Raw genomic sequence first — 12,502 nt, forward strand, 5'->3', positions numbered from 1 at the left:
GGCCTTGGTGGGGAAGGGAGTGGAGGGATGGCTGGGGAACCCAGGGAGGGAGCTGGGCTGGTATCCAGGTTGGGGAGGAGAGGCTTGGGCTGTGACTATGGATGGAGATGAGGAGGAGGCCCTTTAGAGGTGGATGCAGGAAAAATGAGCAGGATTTAGGGACCATCTGGGCTCTGAGGAATCCAGCATTTATGGAGAAGAAACAGTAGCTGGCAGAGGAAGCAGAGATGGGATGGTCAGAGAGGTAGTAGGGAACAAGGAGGGTGCCTTATGATTCAGTTCCCGATGGTGCCTGGCCGCTTGTTAAAATTTCCATAACACTGGTATATATGTATACACACACACACACACACACACACACACACACACACACATTATGGAATATTACTGAGCCATAAAAAAGAATGAAATAATGCCATTTGCAGCAACATAGATGGACCTAGAGATTATCATACTAAGTGAAGTGAGTAGACAAAGACAAATATCATATGATATCACCTATATGTAGACTCTAAAAAAATGATACAAATGAACTTATTTACAAAACAGAAATAGACTCACAGACATAAAAAACAAACTTATGGTTACTGGGGATTCCCTGGCGGTCCAGTGGTTAGGACTCTGCACCCTCACCCAAGGGCCCAGGTGAGGGCCTGGGTTCAATCCCTGGTCGGGGAACTAAGATCCCACAAGCTGCATGGCATGGCCAAAAAACAAAGGAGGGGGGACAAAAAAAGAAAAGAAAACAAACTTATGGTTACCAAAGGGGAAGGGAGGAGGGAGGGATAAATTAGGAGTTTGGGATTAATAGGTACATGCTACTATATATAAAATAGATTTTAAGAAAAACCAAGGACCTATGTATGGCACAGGGAACTATATTCAATATCCTGCAATAACCTATAATGGAAAGAACCTGAAAAAGAATAAAAAAGAATGAAAAGAATAAAGTCACTTTGCTTTACACCTTAAACTAATACAACATTGTAAATCAACTATACTTCAATAAAAAGTTGTTTGTTTTGAAAAAAAACAACAAACTCCCATGACACTGTAGGAAGATATAGAAATTGAGGCTCAGAGGGGACCATCACTTGCTCAGGGGTACCAATCCCAGGTCTGTCTGTGACTTGACGTGGAATGAGAACTCTGACCCTGACACTGAAGGGATAGGCAGAGGAAAGAAGTTCACAGGGGAGCCAGATGGAGAGCATCAGCCCAGGGGAGCATTCTAGCTTCCGAGAAATAAAATCCAAGGGTCAGCAATGGAGGAGCCATGGGCTTGGAAGCAGAGGCGAGGAGGGACTGACATCGTGGGAGCTGGACATGTGTCCTCCTGCTGGGGCTGGAGGAAGCCGCTGTCCTTGAAGAGGAAACTGCACAATAACAAGTCACATGGCCGGGGAGTGGGCTTCCTGTTTCCTGGCCCCTCCCAGGCTGGCCTTGGCCAGGCCAAGCCTGAGTAGGCAGTGGCCAGAGTGACCCCAAGAGTGTCCAGGGACTTGGTTTTCTGACCAAGGTGCCCCCAGAAGAACAGGGAATTAGAGCGGGCTGAGGGGACCAAACCCCAGGATTGGAACCTCTGGTTCAGGAGAGCCCTGGGGAGGAGAGAGGACTGTTGAAGTCCTCGTCCCAAGCCCAGATAGGGGAGGGAGGGGAGCAAAGAGGTAGTGAAAAATAAAGGAGGCAGAAAAGAAAGAAGAGGTGAGGGCAAATTTGAGAGGTTGTGAGCTGACCGTCAAGGGAGGCATTCAAGTGTGCCAAATCAACATTGATAACTCAAGATCCTTTCGGAGAAGTGAAATCAATGCCTATATCACAGAACAGGAAATTGAGGCTATCATTTGCTTTGAGCTGAGATCAGGTTGTGGTTTTAGGGGGTGAGGAAGGAGGAGGATTCAGAGGACACTGATTTCTGGATAACAATGAGTGCCAGGGCCACACGGCCCCGAAGCCGGCGAGGGAGGCACGCTCTGCCCGTAAGTGTCCCCCCTCCCTGCCACACCCAACTCTGCGAGACCCCAGGACCCAGACCTGCCTGGCTCAGAGCTCAGCTCTGGGGATCATTTGCAGGGTGAGCTGGACCCTGTGGCAGAGAGTTCAGAAGAGGCTGAGGCAGCCAGTGGGAGCTCCGAGCCGGGCCCTGTGCCATCTCAGGATAGCTGCAAGCCAGAGCCGCTGGGCCCTGAGACGGAGGCCAAAGGGCAGGGCCTGGAGAGCAGGTAAGGCCCACTTGGTCTGTGTCCCCCACTACAGGCCTGGCACATCTTTCCCACCCATAGATCTGTTTATGTCCCTCCCCTACTCACACACATGCCATGGCTCCTATTGCCCTCAGTCTGACTTTCAAGGCCCTGCGTGATGCAGTCCCAGCCTTGTTACAAAGCCTCTTTGTGTTAGCTACCCCAGATGACCCCATTTCCAGAACTTTCCATCTCTCACCTCTTCACAGGACTGACAAAGAAGTTGATGGGGACTCTAGCAGGGGACCTGCTCCAGCCCCCGAGGGGCCCTATGAGCCTGCCCAGGAAGCCCACCAGGCCCCAGAGGCAGCCTCATGGGACAGGGAGAATGTCCCCTCTGGACCCAGAGCCCCTGACGTGTTTCAGACTCTCCAGAAAGCTCTGAGCTCTCTGGAAGCGGCTGCTGCTGCCTGGCGCCACCAGCCCCCAAGATGTCCTGGGCCGCTGGAGGCAAAGGACAGAAGCGAGGGGGGACCAAAGCCCTGCTTGGAGCAGGAGCAGGCTGGGAGCTGCCAGCGGGATGCAGCCCGATTGACTGAAAGGAATGCCTGGCTGCGTTTGGCCCTGGGCAGCCGTGAGGACGAGCTGATCCGCACACAGAACTCCCTGAAGGCCTTCCAGGCTGAGAAGGAGATGCTGCAGAGAGAGGTGAGTGGGGCAGGCCTGCCTCCCAGGGCTCCCTGGTGGGAGGGAGGCAGCAGGCCTGTTGTAGGACACATTCAATCATTTGTTCATTTGTAAAGCTTTTGTGGAGGCTTGGCTGCTGAACCCCAAAGAGGCAAAGGTCCCTTGCAACCTTAGTTAAGGTGATCAGAGAGGCCCAGTGAGGAGGCGGCGACACTTGAATAAAGACCACAGGGGGTCAAGGGAGGAACCATGCAAGGAGCTGGGGAAGAGCATTCCAGGCAAAGGGAACAGCATATGCAAAGGCCCTGAGGTTGGAGTGTGATTACTGTGTTCAACGAACAGTGAGGAGGCCAGTGTGGGGCTGAGCAGGAGGAGATAAGGGTACGGAGGTGGTGGGAGCAGATCCTGGAGTGCCTTGCGGGCTGCAGGGAGGATTTGAGCTTTTGCTCTGAGTGAGGTGGGAGCCACAGAGGGTTCCGAGCAAGCAAGGGTGGAGACCTGATGCAGGCATTCACAGGCGCCCTCTCGCCACCGTGGGAGGAACAGCTAGTGGAGGGAGAGGCTGGAATCTTGGAGATCCAGGAGGAGGCACTGGTCCAGACATGTAAAGGATGGAAGCTGTGGAGGTGGTGAGAAGTGGGCAGATTCTGGGTGATGCTGAAGGTGGAGCTGGCAGGTGGGGTGTGAAAGCTGGAGAGGGGTTGAGGACGAGCCCTGGGTTGGGAGCCTAGGAGACTGGAAGTGAGACATAGGGAGCCTGCGGGAGGGGCAGGTTTGGTGGGAGGGAGACCAGAGCTGTTTGGGCCTTGATCAGCTCAAAATGCCATGAGCCACCCACACGGGGCCATTAAAGGGACAGTTCTGTGTCCAAGTTCAGAGCCCAGGGGATGTCAGGGTAGGAGGGACACAGGAGGTGAGACTTGGGGCTACAGGAGCCCAGCACGAGGAGTGGGGCTCATTTCCCTACAGAGTGGAGCACATTTACCAGCTGGGAAAGAGAAGTCTTTTTTTAAAAAAATTTACCCACCCTTTAACCCCTGCCTCTGGCAACCACCAACCTGTTCTCTGTATCTGTGAGTTCAATTTTTTTAAATTTTGATTGATTGATTGATCAATTGATTGATTTATGCCGGGCCACACGGCTTGCGGGATCTCAGTTCCCCGATCAGAGATTGAACCCTGGGTGACCGCAGTAAAAGCACTGAGTCCTAACCACTGGACTGCCAGGGAATTCCCTTGTTTTATTTTAGACTCCACATATAAGTGAGGTCATACAGTATTTGTCTTTATCTGGCTGATTTATTTCACTTAGCATAGTGCTTTCAAGGTCCTTCTATGTTGTCACAAATGGCAAGGTTTCTTTTTTTACGGATGAATAATATTTCATTGTATAAATGTATATACCACATCTTCTTATCCACTCATCCATCAGCGGACGTTGCTTCCATGTCTTGGCTCTTGTAAATAATGCTGCAATGAACATGAGGGTACAGATGTCTTTTCGAGTTAGTGTTTTGGTTTCTTTTGGATAAATACCCAGAAGTGGAATTGCTGGATCATGTGGTCATTCTATTTTTACTCTTTTGAGGAAATGCCATGCTTTTTTTCCATAGCGGCTGCACCTATTTACATTCTCACCAACGGTGCATGAGGGTTCCCTTTTCTCCACATCCTCGCCAACACTTGTTATCTCTTGTCTTTTTGATGCTTGCCATTCTAACTGATGTAAGGTGGTATCTCATTGTGGTTTTTTTTTTTTAATTCTGTTCTTTTCTTTTTTTTTAAATTAAGAATCATCCAACTATTGAATGTTTGCTTGAATTTTTTTTTTAACTTTTTGGGTTTATTTATTTATTTATTTATTTATTTATTTATTTATTTATTTATTTATTTATGGCTGTGTTTGGTCTTCGTTTCTGTGCGAGGGCTTTCTCTAATTGTGGCAAGTGGGGACCACTCTTCATCGCGGTGCGCGGGCCTCTCATTATCGCGGCCTCTCTTGTTGCGGAGCACAGGCTCCAGACGCGCAGGCTCAGTAATTGTGGCTCACGGGCCTAGTTGCTCCGCGGCATATGGGATCTTCCCAGACCAGGGCTCGAACCCGTGTCCCCTGCATTGGCAGGCAGATTCTCAACCACTGCGCCACCAGGGAAGCCCCCTCATTGTGGTTTTGATTTGCATTTCCCTAAGGATCAGTGATGTTGAGCGTCTTTTCATGTACCTGTCGGCCATCTGTATGTCTAAGGAAAGAGAAGTCTTGAGTGGCTGAGTGACTTGTGCAAGGTTATACAGGGAGGGGGTTGGCAGGATGAGTGTCTGGGGGTCCTACCTTCCACCTGGGGCTCTTGCCACTGCTCCAGGAACAGGTCTTAGAGAAGGATGGTGGGTGGTTTGAGCACCCAGGCCTGACATCCCCCATTCCCCCACAGGTCCAGGAGCTGCAGGATTCCCTGCTGAGGCTGAAGCCCTTCCCACCTCCCTCCTGTGACCAAGCAGGCGGCTCGGGTAGTGGTTCCAGCAGCTCTGGGGCTGACGGGGAGACCTGGGGCACTCAGGTGAGTGTGGGAAGCTGAAAATCATGCATGATCTTAAGATCCTTAGGATTCAGGGCCATGAGACTCAAATCCTGGTCATGTGATCCAATAACTTCTGGGGTTGGAAAAGACCTAAACTCGTGATGCTGGGCTCTCAATGACAATCTGGGTGAATCAAGTCACCTTCTTCTGGCAGGATCCCTTCTCCCTGGCTCACCCCTTGCTCCGGCGCCTCCAGAGTGATTCCAGCACCCAGATGCTTGGGCCTCTCCCCACCCAGCTCCTTGCCCCCGAGATGCACATCATGGAAGCCCAGATGGAGCATCTCCAGGGGTAAGAGCCACAAATGCTGAGCTCATAAAGGCACTGGTGCCTCCCAGCTGGGTTATAAAGCCAGGAGTCTGGAGCTGGATTTGGGTTGGGGTGGGGAAGGGTAGAAATCAACTGGGTTCTAACTGCCCTTCAAGGCCTCTCACTTTGCCTCTTCCCCACCTCTGGAGGCAGGAACATTGAGAAGCTCAAATGCTTCAACCGTCTGCTGTCAGCTGTGCTCCAGGAGTACAAGGGCCGGTGTGAGGGCCTCAGCATGCGGCTGGGCCAGCGGGAGGCTGAGGCCACTGCATTGCGTCTAGCCTTGCAGTATAGGTCAGTGCACCCTGCCCATGATATCACTGACTGGGCGGGAAATGGGTGTCCTCAGAGGATAGCCCCAATCCCCAGAGAGAGACAGAGCCCTCGCAGGAAAGTACTTTCCCTCACCACGGAAATTAACTTAAGGCAATTTTAGTCCAAGAGTGCTGAAGGAGTTTACAAACTCCCAGGGGTGGGGGTGGGAGGAGTAGTGAGGGGTCCAGGAGCAAGTGAGGATGTCACCTACACAGCAAGATGGGTGTCCTGGAGCGCTCAGAACTGGTGTCCCACAGTGAACACTGTGAGGAGGCATATGGGGCCTTGCTCACTCTTCGGAAGGCAGACTCAGGAGCAGGAGAAGAAGCCTTCATGGATAACATGGAGGCGGCTGAGAAGGAAGCTCAGAGGCTTCTGGTGCAAGAGGAGGCTGCCATGGATGGAGGGATACTGCAGGATCCACGTCCAAGGTACCCCTGGGAACCCTGGGGACTGGGTGGGCCAATGAGCGGGGCTCTGATTGGAGAAAATGGGGCTCCCAGAACTGGCCACATGTTGGGGGTTGGCATGGTTCCTATGGTTGGCATAAGGCCTGCTGGAGTTGGCTGGTTGCTACGCAACAAAGTTGGCACAGTGGTGACAGCCATTGGGGTTGCTATAGGACCCACCAGAGTTGGCATGAAGATGGATGATGGTGCCCACTGATTAGAAATGGCATGATGGAGCTTAATGGGGTTGGCTTGATGTTGGTACCCACTGGCATTGGCATGATGCTGCCTGACAGGGTTGGCAAGTTGAGTGATGGTCCCCATTGGGTTGGTGTGATGGCATCCACCATGATAACATGAGTGACTGTGCCCATCGGCATGATGGTGTTCATCCATCATTCATCATTGATGGCTGATGTTGCCCATTGGGGTTTACATTATGGTACCCACCATGTTGGTTTGACCATGCCCAGCACAGATGGCATAGGAAGGACCCATCATAGTCAGTAAGATGGAAGCTGATGAAGCCCACCAGGGTTGGCACGAAGTTAGCACAACCATGCCCAGCAGTGTTGACATAGGCCCCTCTTCTGTTTCCTGTAGCCCCGAGGGCAGCAGTGTGGATAGGCCCACACCACAGGAGGTGGCTATCCAGCTCCAGGGCTACGTCCAGCGTCTCCAGGAACGCCGTGCTCTGGTGAAGATTCCCCCAGAGCCTGGTCCCACCTTGGCACCCATGTCCGCTGTGCCCCGTGCAGAAGCCATGGTGCAGGCCATTCTGGGGACCCAGCCTGGCCCAGCCCTGCCCCGGCTGGAGAAGATGCAGATCCAGGAGGACCTGGTGGCCACACGGGTACACATGGGCTGTGGCCACTGTGTCAGTCTTTCCTGGTGGGACCAAACCCTTTGCTGAGTCTGAGAGAGATGTGATTCAGGGACCAAGTAGCAAGGGAGAGTTTTGCTGGGCTGGGGACAAGCTTCCTGGAGGGAGGAGAGTTGGAGCTGGGGTTTTGAGGGATGACTAGGAATTCGTCCTCTGGAATTCAGTTTCTCACAAGACTCCCAATCTGGCTTTCCAAAATGCCCCTCCTATGGAAAAGAGATAGGGGCAGGGGACATAATCTGGGGTTTATAACCTGGCATGAAAGCTGAGGTTCTGAATTTGGAGAAACTCAGACACTTCCACTTAACTGCTACTTGACCTTGTCTAATATACTTGCTCTCTCTGAACTGCCATTTCTACAGCTGTAGTTTTTATGGATGATATTTCCCATCTTGCAAGATCATGGTCAGGGTTGGGGTTCTTGCCTGACCTGCTCTCAGTGGGCGCCTCCTAGAGCCTGTTTTCCCAACAATTGACACTAGAGGTGCAAACCCTCTACCCTCTCCTTGGTCTCTTAGGAGACCCTAGCAGACCTGATGCTTCGGCTACAGCTGTTGCGGCGGGAGAAGCGGGCTCTGGAGCTGCGGGAGGCTGCCCTCCGAGCCCAGGGCCCAGCCCACGTGCTCCTGCTGGAGCAGCTGCGCTGGGAGCGCGCAAAGCTCCGGACTGGTGGGGCCAACAGCAGTGGTGGAGACAGCAGTGGAGGCGGGAGCAGTGGAGATGAAGAGGAGTGGTCCCAGGTGAGTGGCCCTGCCTGGACCTGGTAGGGATAGCAGTATATTACTGGCTATGTGGTCCTGGTTAATCATAGCCCCCTTTGAGCCTCAGTTTCCATTTCTACACACAAAAAAAGGAGTTGAATGTTTAAGCTGCAGGTTTCTTTCTTTGAGGGTATTTAGCCCAATAAGCCCCAAGGGATTTAGTGTCTTCCAGTCACACCTGTGCCTCCTCCTTCCCACCCCCAGGCTGATTCATTTTCCCCCCTCTAGCTTCCTCCCTGAGGCTTTCCTTTTTGCCCCTCACTGTCTAATCATGTCTGTCCTCTGCTTAAAGCCTTAGCAGCTTCTGGAACCCTCCTTTGAATCATCTCTCCTACCTCCAAGGCTTTGTAAGTGCTGTGCCCCTCCCAGGAACACCAGTCACTTCCCTCTTTTTCTAATTAAGTCCTCAACCTCCTACAGGTCTGAGCTCAGACATCACCTCCTCCAGGAAGTCCTCGTGGACTGCCTGAAAATGAGATATTATTTATTTCCCTGTACCTTATTGGGGTACCCTTATTGGGTACTGTACCCTTATTGGGGTATCTCACCAGAGTGGGGGCTCTGTGAGAGCAGGGGCTGTAGCCACCACAATCTGGGCAACTTCGATGTCCAACTTGGGCTGAGCACACACTCAGCCTAGGCCAGTGTCACTACCCTCCCTGCTGCCTCCCACAGGGCCCTCCGGCTGTCCCTGGTGGCAGCAGGGGTGTTGATGGAGGCCAAGTGAGCAAAGTGCAGAACCCAGAAGAGCTAGCCCAGGAGCTGTCAGCATCACTCACCCGGTGTGTGCCTGGGTCCTGTGCTGGGGGATATGGGTCCTGTGCTGGGGGATATGTGGCCTGGGTAGGGGAAATATGTGAGAGCCCGTGGGGGTGTTACATGCCGTGCAGGGCTGGGTATACACCTGCATACAGTTGTGTTCACATGGAAACATCTTGGGCAGGTGGGTGGGAGGAGGGAAGGAAGACAAGATTGGCTATGGCTGTGAGCCCCTCTCTCTCCACCCCTGTACCAGGGCTCTGGGCCTGCGGGAGCAGCTGCAGTCCTTGCGGGAAGAGCTGGAAGAGGTGGCTCAGAAGGGGCGAGCCAGACGTGCTCAGAGTACTGAGCTGAACAGTGATTTATGCAAAGCTCACAGGTGGGTCCCCCTATGTGACCTCAGAAGCATCCCTGGCTCTCCCTGGGCCTCAGCTTCCCCCCTGTAAGGTGGGTGGCAGCTTCAATCCATTCTACACCTCCTCTGGTGCCTGATGTGTGTCAGCCCCTGCTGAGTGATTCTGGGACCCCAGGAAGACCCAATCTCAAAAAGCTCCTGTCTGGGGCTGGGAGTACATAGCCCCTGTCTTGGGTGGAATGGGGGGCTGTTTCCTGGCTCATGCTCCTACTCCCTCCAGTGCCCTGGTCATGGCCTTCCGTGGTGCCCACCGGAAGCAGGAAGAGCAACGGCGGAAGCTGGAGCAGCAGGTGGCACTAATGGAAGCCCGACAGGCAGAGGAGCTGGCAGTGCTGGAAGCCACCGCAAGGGCCCTGGGGAGGCCCAGACCACCCTGCCTGCCTCCCCGGCCAGGGGGGACCTTTCTATAAGCCCTGCTCTGGTTGTGTCTGGACGTGCCAGATAGTTATGGCAGGTCATGTCATAAACTGTTCTGGAGTGATGTTATGTCATGTGGCATGACTTTGCATGTTGAGGCGTGTTTGGTGTGATGGGGGCTGATACTTGGGTGTCTGGGGCTTGATAGTGGCCAGGCATTTGAGATAAACTTGGTATCTTTGGCCTGACACCATGTGGCATGTGAAGAGACGTCAGCAGGGTCATGCCAGAAGCAGCTTGGGCTGTGGGGACAGGATTCCCAGGGCTGGCTGGGGAGATTCAGGGTTCAGTGAGGTTACATAGCCAGAGCTGAAATTCCAACCCTCATCTGTCTCCAGAAGCCCAGGGAGGAGTCCACTGGGGCAGGGCACACCTTCCCCTGTGCACCTCCTTCCCAGGGAAATGCTGGGTTTGGCCTGGCAGATGTTCCCAAGAGGAAGATACCCATAACCCAGAAGGAAGACTGAAGCCTGAACAGTTCAGGGTGTGGAACATTAGCTGGAAGAGCATTGCTCCCTGAGTGAAAGTGGAGGGAGAAGGAATCAGAGGTGGCTTTGGAATTTGCATTCAAAGAATGTGGAGCTAAGGTAAAGGGCCTCTGGGTGGTGAGCAAAGCAAAGGGAAGAAAAGCTGCAAGCAGTCATTCAGGGGGTTTGTACAGCTGTTGATGAGGAACTCAGAGAGGTGCTAATGGTGGGCAAAGAGGCACACTGCCTTCCAGGGCCTGGATGGCCCTTGGCCAGGCTGAGAAGTTCAGTCTTTCACCTGCCAGAGATGGGAGCTGTGGGAGGTGTTAGTGTCAGATTAATAGCAGGCAACTGATTAGCATGTTATTTGCGTAGGCCACACCCCTTGCCCTTCCACCCGGGTCTGGCAGGGTTGGGAAAGGGGGGCTGGGCTCAACTCTGCCGCTCCGGATTAGTGGCCAGCTGTCCCGTCCTGGGCGGTAGCTGAAACTCAAGACGGGGATTAGAAAGATTTTCATTCTCAGCCCGGTGGGGGGGGTGGGGGGGGTGGGGGGGGGTGGGGTGGGGTGGGGCGGGGCGCGGGGTTCCAGGCAGCACCTGTGCAGGTGTGTGCGCGGCGTTACCGGCTCTCCCTGGGAGGGCAAGGCTGGCCTGAGGTCGGCGCTAGTAAGCCGCCGGGACTCAGCCTGGTCCTCCGGATCCACAGACTCCTCGGGCAAGCGCTGGGGCTGGTGACCTTCGAACCCCGCGCACTCTCTCTGGACCGAGGCGGGCTTTGCAGAAAGCAGGCAAACTCAGGCAGGCAAGGTCGCCAGTGGCCGAACAGAGGAGCCGACTTTACCCCCCTCTTGTCCCTCTCCCTCCCTAAGAGTCTAAGTGCCCTTAGCCCCGAGTCCCACCAGGTTGCCCGTGGAGGGGGGGGCCCGAGAGGAGACAAGGTCACCTGTTGGAGGGTGGGGAAGGAGTTCGCGCTGGAGGTGGAGGCAGGAGCTGAGGTCGCCGTTGGGGGGCGGGGGCAGGTTCCCAGGCCGCCGGGAGCCGGGTCTTGCGGTTCCCACGGGTGCCCCCGCGGCAGATGGGCCCAGGCCTCTTTGTCCCCGGTCCGCGGCCGCTGCAAGGTCAAATGTCACCGCGGGGCCGCGGGCAGGGGTCAGGGGGGCGGGGCAGGACTTCGACCCTCCCCCGGAGGGCCCAGGGTGTGGGGGCGGTGGAGCTACTGGGAGGGGGCGGGGCGGCCGCCGAAGGGTTGGACCAATCCGAGGTTCTGGGATCTGCTGCAGACCTTCTCGCAGTCTCCAACCGGTCCCCAGACCGCCACTTAGGAACTCCCTTCCTCCAGACTTGTGGCCCTCAAACCCCACTTCCTTGCCTCCTCCCTTCTCCAGCCCCCCTCTGACTCCTTTCCTTGAGCCTTCTCTCACAAGTCTCCCTCTCTCATCTCTTCTCTGAGACACCCACCTCCATGTCTCCCCCCACCCCACCAAGGATCCTAGAAAGTCCAGACCAGGGACCTAGGACTCCCGTCCTCACCTCAAAACCCAGCCAGCGCCCCCACGTTCCCTGGCACCCCCAGAACCAAAGGGTCCTCTCTAACCATCCAGGCCCCCCTCCCCTAGAGCGGCTTACAGGGCAGAGAACTCCACTCTACTCAGACCCATGGAAAGTCCTTGTTCGTGTCTAACCCTAGTCCTTCTTGCTTTCTGTACTTGTTAAAACCTCCCCCACCTCACACCCAGCCAGACCCTCCCCAGAAGGCCCAGAGGCCCAGGGCTGGGCATCTATTGCCTGGTTTCTCCAGAACCTTGGTATCGTCTTAAGTGCTGCATGATCTCCAAACATCTCCTGCCCTAGTCACGGAGGGTGCCCCCTCAGATGTCATCTAGAGAGGGGAATGGCTTTTCCCAAGGACGCTTCCTGAGAGACGAGGGTGTAGGAGCTGGTGGGGGCAGAGGGCACTGCTCTCCTGCCCACAGCCTCAGAGGCCCTGCCACGTGTCCTGGTGTCCAGCTCAGCCCAGGGCAGGGCAGGAGATAAGGCCGGGTGCCTGGACCTGCAGGACTCCAAGGTGAAAGGTCACTGCAGGAAGGGCTTTTCCAGCCGGTTAAATGTTAACAGGCCCAGAAACAGAGGCCCAGGCTTCTTTGCCCAGGGCGGCTGGGGTGGCATACAAAGAGTGCTTAATATATGCTGGCTGCCCCACCCCGGGGTCTTGGGGTGTGTGTGTGTGTGTGTGTGTGTGTGTGTGTGTGTGTGTGACGTGGAGGCAGAACGGCAACTGGGA

At 54.6% G+C, this 12,502-nt stretch overlaps 1 protein-coding gene across 2 annotated transcripts; it reads left to right on the forward strand.

Moving 5' to 3' along the window:
* Positions 1–1,483: 1,483 nt before the first annotated feature.
* Positions 1,484–9,823, forward strand: USHBP1 (USH1 protein network component harmonin binding protein 1). 2 transcript variants are annotated; one of them, XM_061188673.1, is made up of 12 exons: positions 1,484–1,979; positions 2,074–2,222; positions 2,453–2,891; positions 5,300–5,425; positions 5,601–5,737; positions 5,909–6,049; positions 6,286–6,501; positions 7,123–7,372; positions 7,921–8,142; positions 8,839–8,945; positions 9,179–9,301; positions 9,558–9,823. In XM_061188673.1, the coding sequence occupies exons 1-12, from the start codon at positions 1,926–1,928 to the stop codon at positions 9,745–9,747; spliced, it is 2,154 nt and encodes a 717-aa protein (XP_061044656.1). In that variant the 5' UTR covers positions 1,484–1,925; the 3' UTR covers positions 9,748–9,823. The 2 variants fall into 2 exon arrangements, with proteins under 2 accessions (XP_061044656.1, XP_061044657.1); XM_061188674.1 differs by having other exon boundaries at positions 6,328–6,501.
* The last annotated feature ends 2,679 nt before the right edge of the window (positions 9,824–12,502 follow it).

This window comes from Eubalaena glacialis, chromosome 4 (assembly GCF_028564815.1).
Source record: "Eubalaena glacialis isolate mEubGla1 chromosome 4, mEubGla1.1.hap2.+ XY, whole genome shotgun sequence".
Lineage (NCBI taxonomy): Eukaryota > Metazoa > Chordata > Mammalia > Artiodactyla > Balaenidae > Eubalaena > Eubalaena glacialis.